The 19049-nt window shown below is 34.7% G+C and overlaps 1 protein-coding gene across 5 annotated transcripts; it reads right to left on the bottom strand.

The window, feature by feature from the left end:
• Nucleotides 1–7481: 7481 nt before the first annotated feature.
• Nucleotides 7482–17974, bottom strand: LOC115981697 (transmembrane 9 superfamily member 2-like). Of its 5 annotated transcripts, none has more exons than XM_031104011.1 (9): nt 17770–17974; nt 17082–17180; nt 15697–15875; nt 14916–14956; nt 14235–14817; nt 14001–14138; nt 13747–13903; nt 13157–13641; nt 7482–7900 (listed from the first exon to the last, which is right to left on the bottom strand). In XM_031104011.1, the coding sequence occupies exons 3-9, from the start codon at nt 15843–15845 to the stop codon at nt 7681–7683; spliced, it is 1773 nt and encodes a 590-aa protein (XP_030959871.1). In that variant the 5' UTR covers nt 15846–15875; nt 17082–17180; nt 17770–17974; the 3' UTR covers nt 7482–7680. The 5 variants fall into 5 exon arrangements, with proteins under 5 accessions (XP_030959871.1, XP_030959873.1, XP_030959872.1 ...); XM_031104013.1 differs by having other exon boundaries at nt 7509–7900; nt 15697–15846; XM_031104012.1 differs by having other exon boundaries at nt 7509–7900; nt 15697–15851.
• Between the last annotated feature and the right edge of the window lie 1075 nt (nt 17975–19049).

The following is a 19049-nucleotide window of genomic DNA, read 5'->3' on the forward strand; positions in this document are numbered from 1 at the left end:
CAAGATTATCAAGCCTAGAATCTAACCCAAAGCGGAGGTAGTTGCACAATCACTGTATGTGAGGCCACCATAGGTAACCATTACTCTCAACCACCTATATTGAATTCCCAATTGGAAAGAAAAATCAAATTGCACTCCGCCCATACGATATGTGCATGGACACAAGATGACGCAGGACCACTAGAACAATTGAATAGTAAAATTGAAAGACAAGAAAATAAAGGGATGGGAACTTAGGAGTTAACACCTAGGCTTGCTTAAAGTTAACACCATGTGAGAAAAACCACTAGGAATCAACACCCAAGTTAGCTATATCAACACCAGACCAAAGAAACCAGAAGGCTATTTTTTTTTCATTCATCAAAATCAAATTGCACTCCGCCCATACGATATGTGCATGGACACAGGATGACGCAGGACAACTAGAACAATTGAATCGTAAAATTGAAAGACAAGAAAATAAAGGGATAGGAACTTGGGAGTTAACACCTAGGCTTGCTCAGAGTTAACACCATGCGAGGAAAACCACTAGGAATCAACACCCAAGTTAGCTATATCAACACTAGACCAAAGAAACCAGAAGGCTATTTTTTTTCATTCATCAAAATCTTCTCCAAAATGCGTACAATAGTTTGCTTAAATAGAAACTAGACCCCAAATCTTAGTTGGCATAAGAAGCCCAAATTTCCTTATTACAAAAATAGTCTTACTTCCAAATATTAAAATAATAACAGATTAACAAAAGTTTAGTACCTAAATTATAAAAATACAACTAACTTGCAAAAATAAATAATACTAAATTAAAATAAAATATCCTTGTGTCTCCCACATCACCCCAAAAATAAAAACAAAAAACAAAAAACAAAACAAAAGTTTAAGCAATATTGTAAAAAAGAAAAGCAGGGCCAAGCATGCATAATATGCATTGTATGCATGGCCGCCAAGGCTCCAAGCTAAATAGTCTCATTCATTTCATTCATTCAAAACTTCCAACAAGAAGCAACAAGCACTCTTCAATGCTTCGAAGGTTTAAATCTCTAGCATCTTTGATGACTAGTGATGGTAGTAACTTCTACAACATTAGATCTTGAGTTTTTTCGAAGAATATTGCCGGTAGAAGATTTGAGAGAGTTTTGGGTACATAAACCCTAGATCTACAATAGGAGGCACAAAAAGCACTCTTCTCTCACTTTTAAAAATGTGCCTTAGGGTTTCATTTAAATACTATAGGAATTAGACTTGAAAGTTGAAACCCTAATCAATTACTGGGCATTATGGGCTATTGGGCTTTAATTAAATTCTGCAGATCTGTGTCTCAATCAGTCGAACCTGACATATTTTAAATTCCTAAACCTTTCTTGAACCTGCATCTTCCTTGTTCTTGTATTCTGACTTGCTATATCTTAAGCGTTGTCTAATCATACATATAGACTTAGAAATCTATATCTAGACAAGTTTGTACTCATGGTTTGCCAAATGTTCTAAACTTTTAGAACCTAACAGGTATGTTATAAAATGTCATAATAGAAGGACTAACACTCAAAATCATCATGTATGTGCCTTAACTACCTAAATGTCATGACTAGTACTGCTACTACTACTGTTCTTATTGTTGATTTTGTTGCATTATCTTATCTTGTAAGTAAGAAGAGGACATCATGATATATGTAGTCATGACCATATAAGTTTACAATCAAAGAAAGTATGAATTGATTCTTAGCCAAAAAATGTTTTTGAGAAAAGGAGTATTTTAAGTGAGAGAAGGACAACAAAATAGCAAAGGCCAAGAAGAAACGAGAGACAGACTGAGCATGAGAAATTGCCAAGTCCCCTTGAATTAGTTCCTAAAAATTAGGTTTTTTTTAATGATCCATGGATGTCATTGTTGAATCCCATTCTAGATTTAGAAGGGTGTAATCAAGATGAGAACTAATGTAGTGAGTCTTGTATCTCAACTTCCACTTTATCTTGTTTCCAAGAGAGACGTTTATGTTTAAATACCCTCTCCCCCAACTATCAAATTATCAACAAAAAAAAAAAAATTCTTAGAAGGAAAAAGTTGTGTGCATTCACCTAGCTTCATAAAGAGCTATCAACTAATATGATAAGCCATAACATAGCACAATAAAAAAAGAATCATGTTATTTCCAATTCTCTCGCCAACAAAAAGGAAAATGTTCTTAAAAGTAAAACTGCTTGTCCCATTCTTGCTCACTAGAAAGTGAGGTTATGCAGTTTCTACTCAACACACGTTCACATAAACCATTGCCAAGAAAGTCAACCATATATTCTACTCAACACAGAGTACTTGCAAAAGAAGACATAATATAACACACAACTAACAATTCTTAAATTTAGCAATCAAATCCGTGGCCTTCGTTTGGTTATTGATAAAACTAGTCGCTAACCCGTGCGATGCACGGGATTGTTTTAAATTAAATCAAATGTTAACATGTTCAGGTTTAATCATTTCTCAAATTTCAATTATTGAAAGCTAAATTGACTCTAATATAAGATGAAACATGTAATATTATGAAGTAATATATTGCTATAATCATAATGTGCTCTTACATTTGGTTTAATAAGTATTACAAAAGACCTAGTAAATAGAATAAATATACAATTGTGCTTACATCTTCAAGCTTTATTCAATGCTTTTCAAGAATGTATTTCCTCCCTTTCTTAAGCTCTTCTCAACTTCTTTAAGCTACTTAATTTTTCACTAAAAAAATTTTCTAAAATGGTTTACTAATATATACCCTAAAAGTATATTTTAGTAAAACCCAATTTGTAATATCCCTGACAATTTTTTTTGTTACACGTATCTCATCTCAAGTACTACAGTACCTAACATAAAAAAAAAAAAAAAAAAAATGAAAGTACCGCAGCACCTAACATTTGACAGCCTTTTTTTTTTTTTTTTTTTTTTAACTAACGTTTTTTCACCTCCACTCATTCTTTGTTGCTTTTAGGTTTTATTTATTTTCTTAATCTTCATATTATCTCCTCCACATGTTCTCTTCCAATATGTACTTACATTTCAAAATTTACAAACCCATCATTCATTGTTTCTTGGACAAATTTCAGTTGCTTCTCCTTTGATTCAAGAGAATCAGTGCACTCTTTGACGGACTTTTCTACCAAATAAAGTTCCTTCTCCTTTGATTTTTGTTCCTTAAAGCATTCCACAATTGCTTTCTGAATTGATCTAAGCTCTTCCTGTTTTGATTTGAACTCCTTGTCACACTCTTTAATCAAATTCTGTCTAGAATTCAGTTGATTTCCTTTAAATTCAAGTTCCTCGTTGAGTTCTTCAATAGATCTTCGGATTGCATTATACTCCCTCTGTTTTAGCTCAAAATCTTCACAAAATTTCTTCAAATCTAATATCTAATATCTTCAAAATTTCTTTAGACTGGTCTATCAATTTCTTCTCTATCAAATCTAATATCTTCTTTTTTGACTTAATTTTTTCTGAACTCTCTTTAATGCAACCATCAATAGACTCAAATTCATTCTCTTTCACTTTCAGCTCCATTGTCCGCTCTTTGATTAACTTCCCTATTTCATTCATAACTTGATAACCCAAAGCAAAACTCAAAAACCAATAGAGAGAAGCGGTAACCAACAGAGAAAGATCTGATAGAAAAAACGAAGAAGACCGAGAGCAGAGGAACACGCAGAGACCACAATGAAAAAATTGTATTGCAAAGCTCACAAGAAACAAAGTAGAAGAAGAGAAGAGACCATGACACAAAAAGAGAAGCATCAGATTGGCAGATTTGGGATAATTCTAAGGAAGTATTTCTGGCTTCTGAAGTTGTCGAAGAGTTAAGAATTTATGAAAGAGCATAAGAGACGTTGGACAGAAAAAAGTCGGGTTCGCGCAAGGGAAAGGCAGAGCATCGGGTTTTAGAAAACTTTTATTACGTTTTGTTTTTTTTTTTTATGTTTTTTTTTTAAATATTATGCTGATGTGGAAATTTGTGGGAGCTCCAAAAGCTTCGGTTTTATATGTATATATAGATTTGAAGAAACAAAGGAACCCAACTTCTTTTTTCATCTAAGTTGAGATCAAAGAAATCCACGAAACCATTAGTCCTGATGGGAAATTCTTACATTCTTATTTACCAAAATAAGAGAAATTAAGTAAATAAGTAGAGAAAAGAATTGACCTTCAAGACTTCCTTTTTCTTGTTTTTCTTTTTTCTTTTTCTTTTTGCTCGAGGCAAATAAAGTTCAAGACTAGTTTGTTCCTTGTATGATCATCATGTTCATGGTCGTAAAGTCATTGCAAGTTGGAAGAGAGGTGACAAATTGTTAAAGAAGAAAATGGGATATGTGTTAGTTTGGTCGGCCAAAATTGGGAATTAACAGTGTTTTTCAAACAATATAATTAGTAGGTACTGTTTTCAAACTATTTTTTACTAACATCTCGAGTTTAAGAGACTCGATTTAGGGCCTATAAATCGAGTCTCAAAGACTCGATTTCCATGGTTTGATCATATCTGATGTGACATTTTTTTCACGTGGCGACCACCTGGAAATCGAGTCTTAGAGACTCGATTTATAAGCTCCTCACATATTCAGCCTCCCTACACTACAAACCATTCACCCCACCTTCTCATCAGACCAAAAACCAAACCATTCACCCCACCTTCTCATCAAACCAAAAACCAAAGAACCCATAGCCACCACCGTGCGCGACCCAGGCAAACCACACCACCACCATGCGCGACCCAGCAGTGCGCAACCCACGCTGCGCGTGACCCAGGCAACATGACCAAGGCAACAACTCGGCAAGGTGAGGTGAGCTCTCTCTCCTCGGATTCTTTCTCTCTCTAATCGGATGGGTTTTGGGGTTTTTTTTTTTTTTTTTTTTTTTTAATCTGGATTTTAGGTGGTTGTTGGGGGTGGATTTGGTTGGATTAATGCTCGGATTTGTGGGTTGTATTTGATAGTGGCTGGTCTGTGCTTGTATTTGATGGTGGCTAATCTGTGTTTGTGTTTTGTACTCCAACACTTGCGAAAATTTCATCTTATCAATTTGAAAGTTTTACAAAACAAATCGAGTATTAAAGCGTCGATATATAAATCGAGTTTCTAAGACTCGATTTCCAGGTGGACAAAGTGCCACCTCAAACTTGATTAGAACATGAAAACCAACCCTCAAAAACTCAATTTATAACCCAAAATTGACCCTCTTAGACTCGAGATGTTAGTAAAAAATATAGTTTGAAAACAATGGCTACTAATTATATTGTTTGAAAAACACTCTTAATTCCCAATTTTGGCCTAGTTTGGTCTATTAACATTGTTTGATTCGATCATGCTTTTGATTGACTTCGCAATAACAATTTTGCCAACAGTCTTCAGACACTTGCTGTAACTGAAGAGGCAAAGTCGGCCGCATACTTCTAGGGGGAACATTTTGACATAAAATAAAATTTGAGCATGGGATTAGCCGTTATAGTGTGTGCAATCAGACTAGTGTTATCATTTGTATCTCAAAAAAGAAAAAGAAAAAAAATAAAAAGACTAGTGTTATGAACTTATCATTAAAATATTTTTGTTAACAATATCAGTAAAGATGCATCAATCTTCTCAAAAATAATAATAACAATAAATGCAGCAAAGACTTCTTTTTTCCCTTAAAGAAAGTACCTGCTTGTTATGAGGTTTAAAACATTTTTTTTAGTACAACTTTTTAAAAGTCAATTTTTTTATTAAAAAAAATATTACACTTTATCCGTTTAAACTATCTTCGTTTTATATTTATTTTCTAAATTATGAGAATGCACACTTACCTCCAAACTATACCAATTTTTACACTTATCACTTCTAAACTATTACACATGTAACACTTTTTAACTCATCCAATGAATAATAGTTTAGAGAAGTAAGCATCCATTCTCATAGTATAGAGGAGCAAGTGTAAAAGATGAAAAGTTTAAGGGGGTAAAGTATTCATTTTCATAGTTTAGGAGAGTAAGTGTAAAAATGAGTGTAGTTTAGAGGTAGTAAAGTGATAGTTTTTAGACCCCTTAAAAACACAATTGGATTAACTTAGGTAATTAGCCAAGTTGTTACTTAGTCCAATTTAACAAATCTAGGTTATCACAATCAAATAATCATATCATGCATAGCAGCGGAAAGATAAATAACACAAAGATATGATCACCCAGAAAACCAAACCGGTAAAAACCTAGGGAAGGTTTTAACCTAGCTATCTTTAAGGTAAACCTGAATCCACTATCTTAAAAGAATCAAAATTCATACAATAAGACTTATAAGCCCTCACGCTCGACTTCTTATTGCTACTCACCAGTAGAACTTACTGACACAACCACGTGCAAGTTTCGAATCCACAGACTCCTTCTTTCTTGGATTCACCACCAGATACAAGCACCCAAGCTTTTTTTTTTTTTAGACTTCAATGGCAGCAACTAAGTTAATTATCAAGGTATAGATAACATCTCCTCCTTGAAAATCCTAAGTTTTGTGTAAAGGAAAGCTCATTTAGATCTCACAAGAGATTTACACAAAATAGAAAATATGAGCAACAATACAACTCTCAAGCAACCAAGACTTTAGAAAGGTTTGGGTACAAAACCCTAAAATCAAAAGAGGCACAAGAGGCACTCTAATCTCTCTCTCTTCAGTCCCAAAAACATGGCTTAGGGTTTCCTTTATATAGTGGGAAAAGTAGATCTGAAACCCTAATCCTTAATGGGCTTAAGCTGCTGTTTGGGCTGACTTAAAATTTTGCAGATACGATTTTTGATTGATCGAGCCTATTCTTCAATCAATCGAACCAGGCAGAATATGAAGTCTTCTTCCTGCAGCTTGTATGTTCTTAAATCTTGACTTGAATCACCTTAAGCATTGTCTAATAAAACCTATAGACTCTAAGATTTATATCTAGACAAGTTTGTATTCACGATTTGCCAATTGTTCTAAACATTTAGAACCTAACATAAAGTATAATTTTCCAATATTTATACAAACTTTTCAAAGAACCCATTTTAAATAAGAGTTTAAATTCTTTAAGGACCTCTATAAACCCTTTGGTTTCACTGTCCAATACCAACGTGCCACACTAGTATTTCACACGACAAAAAATAAAGCCTACCACATACAATACTTATTAATTAGCGCTTATTTCAGAAAATCAAATCCCATCAAACACAAAAACTCAACCTCTACTCACCATTTTTACAAGGAAAATTCAAGCCACTCAAAAGTCAAAACATTCATCACCCTCGCGGGTGTAATTTTATAAATGCTTATATTTAATTATTATTTTATTAATGCTGTCATGTGTGCATTTCCTCCTGTACTCCCTCAATTTTTCCAGACCAAAAGAAAAGGAAAAACCAATTTAATGCAATGTGGCGTATGTTGAATTCAATAAGAGAAATGTCTTTTCATAGTCTGAAGACTGAAAGAAATATATAGTACATGTACCTTAACATAAAAAAGAAAGTACTGAAAAGAAGCAAGCAGTTTTCCACTTTTCCATTTATAATGTCTCAGATATTATTTACATCCCAATATTAATAATCCTCAATGTACAAAAAGTCCCTAAAGCCTGACTTGCATCTTCTGCTTTGAATTCTGAGGCACTTTGGAAGCATACTTGAGATACAAATCATACTCCCACAAATAATGGTAGACACACTAATCACACTTAATAGACCCATATATGTGACGGACAAAGAGCAAGGAGGCAATAAAACCCACAGTCCCGAGCATGAGGAAGAAACCATAGCAGATGCAAGCCATGTATCCAAAGAAGAACGAGGTTTGCAAGAAACCATGCATACCTGTTCGCGCATAGTAATAATAAAAGCAGTAGCCAAAAATATACAAACCAGTTGAACCACCGCAAAGAAAGGACCTGACATAGATTGAAATACTCCATTCAGTCAACAAAACTAGCATTCAAAGTTCTCATTGAAGCGGATTGACAATCGTCTAGATTGCCGAAAAACATTTTATGTGGAGAAGTTTCAGTTAAAGAATAGGTAGTTACTAGATGAACCTATGATCCATAAATGCAACTGCAGAGATGAATAAAATAAGATATAGGTTGACAACAGGAAGTATACTAGAATAACAATTGAGACAACACGTTTTATCAAAAAAAAAAAAAAAAACCTATCGAGTCAACATCATACGGTTAAACAGATGACCATCGGGACTTTTGCAGGTATCAATCTCACTTAGAGCATCAGTAGTCCATGTAAAACTAAATACCAGTAATAATATGGTTACTGATCAACATAAATGGTGCAATAAAAGACTTCAGAAAATGAAAAATGTTAAAAGGAATTTCTAGTTGTAAAATACACAGGGGGATAAGCATTGAGGGAATCAGTTGCAAGAGATCAGGGATTCTACAGAATCAACATTTTAGCACTAATAACATCTACTGGGATGAAATTTATTTAGCAAATATATATAATAGCTAGGTAGAGTTAGAGAAGGAAAAGGTTATATATCAAATGAGCCAATGAAAGAATCTGAGTACAACATATGATGTCGCAATTCAACCACTTATCTGTGCGTGTCACAAAAAGTCAAACAAACAAAGGATCTAGCTACTTGGTCTAGACCTAGGAAACATGGACATGGACACGGCAACAAGGATATTCTTGAAAAATTAGTACACAAAACAGTGGAATACAACATTAATTAATTAATCAATATCTTTAGGCACTCATACAATTCCAAACCAAAAGGACTAATAAAGTTATAATTAGGGTTCCTTGTAATAGCTTATATAGCCCAATTCAATGTAGTACAAGCCCAATGTAGGACACAACACACACCCACACAACACACACAGAGACACACACTCATACAATTTAATCCATTCCAAACATTCCAATATCCCCCACTTATATCCTCGATGTCCTTTTCAGGACTTTCATTGCCCAACAATGCCCCTAAACCACATGGTTACAAGGTTGGCTTCCATACCATTTTCTATAGCCACAAGGAAATGTTAGCTACATTATGATTAGGCTCATCGTAATCACTTTTATAGCCTAGTTCGACCAGGTACACACCTAATGTAGGACTCAATGCACGCCCACACAACACTCATACATTCTACCAATCCAAACAATCCAAGGTATCACAAGTCATTTAATATGACATGAGTAAGCACTAACCACAACTACGCTATCCCCAAAAAGAATTAGTTAAGTTATTATTAGGGCTCCACTTATACAACCAAGATCTACCGATTAAACATCGGACATTGGAGAATAGTGTTTGCTTATATAAGAGTACTAAACCCTAATTCTAACTAACATAGGATACCCTAATTCTAATTAACTCAGGAAATCCCAATTATTGAATTAAAAATAGAATCATCTCTAATAAAATAAATTACTAATAATCTAAGTAACACCTAATAAAAACCTAATTGACAAATAAATATACATTTGGCTTGCAAAATAAAATAAAACTAAATTAAAATTAAGATCTCTTAGTACCTCCAGCATCAGTAAACTGTTAAATATTTGATTTGTCTAAACACCCAAAGATGGAAAAGAGAGTCATTGTGCAGAATAGGTTTCTGGTCAGACATCCAAATTCCCAGCCTCCACCCACACCACCCCCCCCCCCCCAAACAAAAAAAAAAAGGATAGAAACAAATAGAAATTGGCACAAAATTAAATTAAGTACGCGATGAAAGAATCAATTCCAAGGTATATTATGGCATTTACAAACAACTAATGTACATAGTGCAGAAGCTTAATTGGTTGAGTCAAAACCAAGAGTTTCTTTGAACCAACAGGCTTCGTTTTTTAAATCCAAACCCACCCCAAACCAGTTAAAGGCATCCAACCTTGCCCCATTAAGGCCAAAGCAGAGCTTTAAACAAACCTTCTTCATTGCCATCCCCTATTGTAGACATTCAACTTCTTATATAGGCTAGAACATAAACCCCATACTAAGAATATTTAGGTATACATATCAACGAAGTTTGATTTAAACTCCCAAATCTATTCATTGCACAGATCCAGGGAAAAAAAAAATGCCAATTCAGGTTACCAGCCAGAAGCTCTAAAGAGAAATATTTATAAGTTATAACTTCAAACAAGACCTTATGACTAATACAATGATCAAAATAATCACCCAAAAAATATTGTGAAATCCCAAAACTGACCCTAGATATTGTTGGTTTTCAATGTAAATTACAACAACAAAACCTTAGTCTTAAAATTTTGGGGTCGGCTGGTTTTCAATGTACAAAAAAGAAAAAAACCTTTTATTCTCTCCCTATCATGAACAAATATTAATATTATGTCACAATCTTTTTTCCTTTTTTTTCCTTCTTGATTTTCAAATTCCTATTCTTTTGTTGTTTTTTTTTTTTTTTTTTGGATAAATCTAAATTGGTACTTGTCTTAGCCTGGAAGATTTTGAAAGAAAGAAACTAGGCCCTTAGTATTGCTGGTTTCACATGTAAAAAAAAATTCTGCATGCATCCATACCATTTATGATGTTTTCTGTTCAGACATGAGAGTGGAATATTATTTGAATTACGGTTCATTTTATGTTTAAGCGGTTTCCCGAAATCAAACATGTCCACAATAGATTGTGAAATCACAAATTTGTGACCTTTGCTATGTTTGTTTTGTATGTAGACTTAACTTACTTCTTCTACCCATATTCTGTAGTATATTGCCAATTATTTGATAACATGCTGATATTATTTGAATAAAGGTTCAATCTCTATCTAATTTTTTTTCTTTATTTTATCCAAATTTGTATTTTAAGTTCAATGCAACAAGAAATAGTTTTTTTCTTTTGAAGATTTTTGAGAGAATCAATCACTTGAGTTTTCATTTATGTTGGATTTGGATTACTTTCGTGGTTAATGCAGACATAAATAATATATATGAGTTTTCATTTATGTATATGTATGCATTATTTTATTTTATTATTTTTTATGAGAAAAATGTATGCAAAAGTATTAATATGTGTATGTGTGTGTATTAGTAAATTAATAAATTACTGATTGTCCCCTCTAAAAAAGTCCTAACTCCATCCTTAAAATTTTTATTTAAAATTGTATAACAAAGTTGGAATGCAATTACTTTTTTCATCCATATATAATTGATGTGCATAAAGCAGAAGAAAATAACAGAATATAAATTTAGCAACGCTAGTAACTTCCAAGAATACACTCTTTCCATTCCAAGTGATGACATGATGATAATATATGAATAAAAGATCCCTTTATTTATTTGTTCTCTTAAACATTAAGTTTCAGTGCCACCAAGGTCATACGACAAGCAGCTAAATACCTTGAATTAGATTGTCTACTTGCAGTTTTGTACTTAGTATTTGATGTTAAAAAATTGAATCATACATAATGTATCATGTGTGTGTAGGCCACGAAATATAAAACTCCCATTAAGTGCATCTTCAGAAATTTCTGTCATGTATTGTTTGGTGATTGTCTTTCAATCAATAATGCACGAACCTGTACATCAAAATGTATCGTGCTGAAACATCACAAGAATCATGCTTGAATTACAGACATGCAAGCACGTAGACTCATTTGAAGGTCAAGCGAAAGTAAGTACCGCTTCATTTTAACATAAACATGTAGATTCATTCATTAATTAAAATCAACCGTACACATCAAAATCGTATAGGTTACACAAGCCTAATTGTCGATGCCCTATTTTGACCCTCCTACACAAACTCTCAAGTCCGCCAACTAAGCAGGCCTAAACAAAATCAAAGGAAAAACATGCAGCCACACATACAATATAGGGACGATTATCAAGGCTACCCCGGCCAACAGTAGAAGCCCACCCATGTCCAGCCCAGAATCTAACCCAAAGTGAAGGAGGCAGCTGCACAATCATTGTACGTGAGGCCAACAAAGGTAAACATTACTCTCAACCGCCTATATTGAATTCCCAGTTGGAAAGAAAATTCAAATTGCACTCCACCCATATAGTATATGCGTGACAAAAGATGACGCAAGCCAACCAGAACAATTGAATAGTAAAATTGAAAGACAAGAAAACAAATGCATAGGAACCTAGGAGTTAACATCAAGGCTTGCTCAAAGTTAGCACCAAGCAAGGAAAACCACAAGGAATCAACACCTCGGTTAGCTATCAACACCATACCAAAGAAACCAATGGGCTATTTTTATCATTCATCAAAATTTTCTCCAAAAGGTGTACAATAGTTTGCTTATATAGGAACTAGACCCTAAATCTTAGTTGGCATAGGAAACCCTAATTTCCTAATTACAAAAATATTCTTGCTTCCAGATATTAAAATACTAATAGAGTAATAAACTTTTAGGACCTAAAATTTAAAAACACAAGTGACTTACAAAAATAAATAATACTAAAATAAAATAAAATATACTTGTGTCTCCCACATCACAAAGAAGGGTAAAAATAAAAATAACAAAAGTTCAAGCAATATTGTAAGAAAGAAAAGCATGGGCCAAGCATGCATTTTATGCGCGGCCACCAAGGCTCCAAGCTAAATAGCCTCGTTCATTTCATTCATTCAAAACTTCCAACAAGAAGCAACAAGCACTCTTCAATGCTCCAAAGAAGCCCCAAATCAGTTCCAATACCCTCTAGGAGTTTCAAAAAAAGTTCCTAGGATTTAGAAAAGCAGATTCAGGAGGGAGATCCTTGAAGCACCTGGGCTCATTTGGGAAGGTAACTTGGAGTTAGAAAGCCCATCTCCTTAAGATTTAAGTGAGCCCAACTATATAGACCACAAACCTAAGGTACCCACACTATCTCTTTTATCAAAAAACACACAAAAGACCACAGGCCCCCTATAATCTTGGACCCTGATATGCTTAGGGCTCTCATAAAAAAAAAAAAAAACAAAACAAGATAGAGAATGATATCACTAAGACTGGGCTATACAAAGGCCAGAGCGATTGAAGCCACCATTTATTCTTCCTCATTATTTAATTACCTAGACATTTCCAAGATACAAGGAATGACAAAAGAAAAGTTATTGTTGTTAGATGATTGCCATGGGGTGCCCAACACCTTCCCTATGCACAAGCGCATATCTAATTCTATTTCAATGATTCACAATCATTTATTAAATAAATGACTATATTATAAAAATGCTTGCGTACCTCCACCACCATTGATGATCTTCAGCAGCAAGCTGAAAGTAAGTCAAAGCCACAGTAACCAAAGCAGTGGCAATCAGAAGAACAATGAAAACGACAAATAGGATGCTGTATATTGTGTAGATCCTATGACCCCAGACACTAGCAAATATGTAGTAAAGCTCAGTGTACACAACAGCAAAAGGTAGAATACCAGCCAATGCCATCTGAGGAAGAACACCCCTATACCAGGGGAGTGGTGGAATATCTCTTGGGCACTTTGTGGTGTGGCAAGGAGCTTGAAATTCAGTTTGGCTATTTTTGCCTAGAATCCCGCCCAAAACGAGCAATGGAAATGCAACAAATGTCAGTAGCAGAACTAACACCAGGATGGTGCCAAAGGGAAGAGCTGCATTAGCTTTGTAAGAAATTGCAACAGTTTGAAGTACGCAGAATGTGAAAAGCAGAGGACCAGAAAAAAGGCATCCTGCAAACAACAGATTCCTCACCTGCCACATCAAAATTTAAGAAAAACTAATCAGTTCACCTGGTTATACTCTAAGAGGCACAAGTATCAAAGCCAATTCTGTAAGAAATAATCTATCAGGACAGACCCAATTCGTTCCTTCTAGTTGATGATAAAAAGTGGTTGATGAGTATCCTGCAATACCAGAAGTAATTGCATATATGAAGACCAAAGCCATCAAGAGATTTCCCCGGTTATATGGATAAAAGACACCAACTAGTCCCAGTATCATAATTAGGATGGTACTGGAAATGCAAACAAAAAGAAGTTACAAAAAATCATCAGAATGTACTCATCTGTAATTACTGGTTCTAGACAAGACAGTCTTACAAAAAGACTTACAGAATAAACAACTGAGTGCCAGAACCAAGGACTGCAGCAATCAAAGACCTGTGATTTGGGTACTGAAACACATCACCAAGAATATACTTCCACCCCTTCTCGTCTTGGTCATCAGTTAATACTTCATTGTATGTATGTCTTTCAGGAAATTAAGTAAATAAAATGAATAAAAGCAATGAAAAAGAAAAATCATTCAAAATTGGAATGAATATTTATGCATTCATGCATACTTACTCCATAAAATCCTTCTTAAGGACTCGCATGTAAAATGTTACAAAGCAACCAGTTAGGATGAGAACTGTAATACATGAATTCATTATTGCAGACCGATGGATATATAAGTGATGTGGTAGGAAAGAAGACTGCAAATACTTTTCCATTCTTTTCTCAAATGAAATCTTTGTTTCCTTCCAATTCACATTGTAGATGAACTCCACATGCAACTCCCTGTCCTCAGTAAGGTCCACAACATGTGTATGGTCCATACGGACAGAGACCTCAATCACACGGTCCTTATTGAAAAAAATATCAAAGTGAAGGTGCATGAGAAGAAAAAATCTATCATTTGGCACAGCTGTGCCTAGTCTGTCAATCTTTCCAAGGAATCCCCAGATTGGCAGGTCATCATAATACATTTGGAAGTAATAATCCCTTTTGATTGCAGTTCGGAACTGAATAACTTCTTCCCTTGTCAAGTTCTTTCTACAAGCAACTTGAAAATCTTTATCTATCCGGAATTCAAGTTTATATGGAGCATTGACAAGACAATCTCCATTCAATACCTCACCTAGAGTTTCCTTCTTCTCCTTTACATAATCTGCCAATGTGATTAATCAAATAACAGAGGGGAAAAGTATAAAAATGAGTTGTAAAAACATAGATCTATGAACATAGGACATAAGTGAAGATGAAAACCTGGTGAGCAAAAGGGAAGATTGAAGTAGCAGTAAGTTTCACTGTATTCGAAAAGGACAAAAGATGAAATAAAAAATATACCTTGCACTCCTAGTTTATCGTAAGAAGCCCTCTACATCTCAGATATATACAAACAAATAGTATAGAAATTAAAGATTTAATAAAAATCCACTTACTAAACAAAATATTTTACATTTTGTGTATAATAATTTACCAAACTACCTCACGTTGTGTCGAAGTCTAATATCAAATTGTTATATGCTTCTAAATATATGATTCACACCATATTTTTTTATCTTTGAAAGAAAGCATGCCAAATTTGAGGCAATATAGAGAGTCAAAATGCGCACACAAGTGTGCGTGCACAAACTACCCACCCACCCCCACACAAACATATGTAAGGGTAAGTTCTTGTAAAAAAAAAAAAAGAGATCTAGAATTTTAGTATTGATACATAAATTTTTTCTTACACCAATACTCACAAATAGATAACAAAAGCAAAGCTCCAAGCAATCTAAACCATAGAAGTCCAAAACAGGAATCCTCCATTTGAAAACATTGACAGAAAACAGGAAATTCAAAAACAGAAATCTTTTTTTTTTTGATAGGTAAGAAATATATATATTCAAAAACTGCTAAATGCAAAGTAGCATAAAGCATATCAGACAATACAAAAAGAGAGAAAAAAGCAAAAACAAAAAAGAAACACTAAGAGTAAAATGACAACATATTTAACACAGTCAATACTAACGATCAATTTATGGGCAAATTGAGACTCTACCTGGGATTGGAAAATGGCCCAACCTTGTTGGCATAGAGAGGAACAAGATCTCCAGCTTTGTAGCGATGATCAATTGCATCTGACATCACTTGACTCCCACAACACATTACAAATATGGCAGAAAGAATTATTGCCACAAGTTTCCCCATTCTTCTCTTATGGCAACAAGAAAGAAAGTCCTAAAATCAGATGAAAATGACTTGCCGTAAAAGGAAAGATATGAAGATAAAGTACAATTTATACAGCATGACCATGTAAGCAATATAGACACCTATGGTCATGTTCTGCTTGAACTTGCAATCTTAAGTATGTGAAGTCCTAGGGCTTTAAGAATTTAAGAATTCAAGTACATATGGGGTGTGGTCGAGTTGACCATGGTTCAATTGCTGGAGTTTAAGGCAGAGATGACAAGAGCAGTGAAGCCTTTAAAAAAAAATAAGGAAAGTAAGGACAGTGAAGCCAGTATCTTAAGATGAATGTGATCCAAAGTGGAGGTAGAGGAAGTGCAAACAATGACAGAAATATGTTGATGTTGGTATTGGTGAATTCAATTACAACCCAAGTTATCAAAATTCCCAACCTAACGCCAACAATTTTTTTTTTATTAGTAACTTGCACATGGATTTTGAATCCACGACCTCACCCTCCACTTAACACTTGAAAGGAGAGGAGGTGCCAATTGAGCTAGAGCTTTTTGGTGCCTAACTCCAACAAAATGAACAAGAACTTATCTATTACGGTAATTACTCACCAATAAATAGTATGTATGTGTGTTATTGTTAGGGTAAATAAATTAACCCTAAACATTCTTCCCAATTCTGAACAATTTAAATATCTTCCAACTATGTTTTCTTTAGTAAGACCATTTTTCTCCTTAACAACTGAAGTTGAGCCCTAAAGCCTGAAGGTCTATATACTCTTTCACTCTTCCAGAACCAACCTCTTCCAAAGGTGCATCTAACATATTAATATTTTGTATAAAGGACTAAAGATCTCTAAACAATTAGGACCACTTACATAAAAGTCCACCGATCCGTCTGGATTGAGGCAGAGGGAGAGAGAGTGGAGTAGAATTAGCCCAAAATTAGCCTATTTTCAGCCAACTCTACTCCCTTTTACTCCCCCTCCCTTCCCCCTCAATCCAAACGGGCCCTTAGTGGATCTAGATGAGATGATTGGTGGGCAGCCTTCCCCCCAATTTTATTTTTTTTTATTTTTTTTTTTTTCGGAGAGATTGATTCCTAGTCTCGAACCCACAACATGCCGCTTTGAGTGGAAGGCACTTGCCATTACACAAAGGCCCAACATCTAATCTGGACCATTTACATGATGATCTGATTATCAAATGACAACAAACTGAGGCCTACATTATTAGGACCACTTACCTGATGATATTAGTATCAAATGGTAACAAGCAGATGCATAAAGTTTCCCACTATGTTCAATTCACCAATGACCTAAGTTCAACCAATTACCGGAGCCACCTGCACAGAAATTAGTCGTGTTCCACAAGTCAAATCCTGTTAGATCCAGCCAGTAATTTCAAGCATTGGTTCCACAAAGAAAGAGCACATTGTACCAAAATTCAAATACACAAAAACAGAGGCCAATCGCACCCAAATTCAAGAACAAGTTTATCAAACTTCAACATACAGCAGCACAAATTATCTAATAATTTCCAACTAGACCCTGCAATTGAAACACTTCATCACAAACTGGAACCATGGTGTGCAAGTATATATATAAATAAACACATTCACATAAACCATTGTCAATAAAGTCAAACCACATATTAAACTTAACACAGTGTACTTGCAAAAGAAAACATAATACACACACACACCCAACAATTCCTCAATTAAATAAAGCAATAAAATCCATGGCCTTTGTTCTGTTTCTGAGAAAATATGAAGAAATGGAAGGAACCCATTTTTTGTTTTTTCCATCTTTAAAGATTTCATTCATCAAAACTTGAGATTAGGGAAACCCACGAAACTACAAGTCCTGGGGGCAATTCTTAGATTGTTATGAACATAATGCAAAACAAGAGAAATGAAATGAAGTATAAATGACCTTGAAAGCGTTTTGTTTTTTACTTGTTTAGACAAATGAAGTTGATGAAGCTGTTCCATGTAGTTGGAAGATCATCATAGAGGTGAAAACATTGAATGTGTGTTTTGTTTTGTAGTCTACATGGTTTGTTTGTTTGATTTGGATTTGGTTCTTTTATTGTATGACTGACTTCCGGAGAGTCAACTGGTTCTTCTGTAGTAGAAAAATCAAAAAGTTCCTGCACACTTCGGCACTAAAACTAAAAGCCTCTTCGGACGAGCCCGGTTGGGTCAAAGGGCTGGATGTGGGCCTTGGTTGGTCCTGGCATATTTAAGGAAAAAGAAAATATACATAGCCCATTCAATTTGAGAATTTTTTAGGATGCCCATTTGAGATTATTATTATTTAAATTTAAGTGCATTGGTTACTTTTAAATTTTTTTTATTTCAATTGAGCAGTTTTTATTTTTTTTATTTTTTTTGGGAGTTGCACAACTTTTGGTTAAAGTGGTATTTATTTAGAGTTCGAATTCGGTAAAAATAGGGTCATCAAGGTAGACGGAAAGAAAAGGTTAGGTAAATTACAAGAAACAAAAGGAAAAAAATAAAAAAACGATGGACTTAAGTCTGCGTGCCTAATTGTCGTAGCGACGGGTAGTTTCAATGGGTTCAGGATCGTCGCAATACCAATGGATTGTGTCCAAAGTAACAAGCTTAGCCCATGTCCTCCTTTTCAATTCAATTGCAAAATTTTTCTCCAGGAAGCTCCACTGCTCTAAAGTCACCTCTAAACGGTCTCGAGCTGCAAGAAAGGGGGACAGTTAGACTAACAACGATAAACATTAAAAACAAAGTTTATACCAGACGGATACCTACTGGACGGAGGCATTATACCCCAAGTTTTGTCAACGGGCAAGTACTCCTGATCGTTGGGGTGACACATCCAATCGTCAATGAAGAAATACCGATTCTTCTAGTTTCTATTGGAGTCAAGAGTGTCACACACTAGCCTAAGTACAGGCTTCCTTGGATGGAAACTATACATGCCCTTAAATTGGTTAATTTCTAATGGACAGTAGAAATGGAAGAACTCCTCCACCGTCATCCTACGCTCCCCATCGCTCAAAACCCCATACAAAACTTCTGCACTGATGAAAACTCTCTAGGCATTCAGAGAGATTTGGGTGACGTCAAGCCCAAGGTACTAAAAAAGACGACAGTGAAGAGCACTTAAAGGGAACCTAAGTCCAGCCTTAAACATTTGCTCATAGACGCCAATGTCCTCGATGCCCTTGTAATGAC

The sequence above is a fragment of the Quercus lobata genome, chromosome 3 (assembly GCF_001633185.2).
Source record: "Quercus lobata isolate SW786 chromosome 3, ValleyOak3.0 Primary Assembly, whole genome shotgun sequence".
Lineage (NCBI taxonomy): Eukaryota > Viridiplantae > Streptophyta > Magnoliopsida > Fagales > Fagaceae > Quercus > Quercus lobata.

Excerpts from the sequence above, each read along its gene's own strand:
- LOC115981697 (XM_031104011.1), bottom strand. The coding sequence starts at position 15,845 with ATGGGGAAACTTGTGGCAATAATTCTTTCTGCCATATTTGTAATGTGT. Across the intron at positions 14,818-14,915 it reads TCTTCCCTTTTGCTCACCAG|ATTATGTAAAGGAGAAGAAG; the intron begins GTTTTCATCTTC and ends TCACATTGGCAG. Across the intron at positions 13,904-14,000 it reads GGCACTCAGTTGTTTATTCT|TACCATCCTAATTATGATAC; the intron begins GTAAGTCTTTTT and ends TTGCATTTCCAG.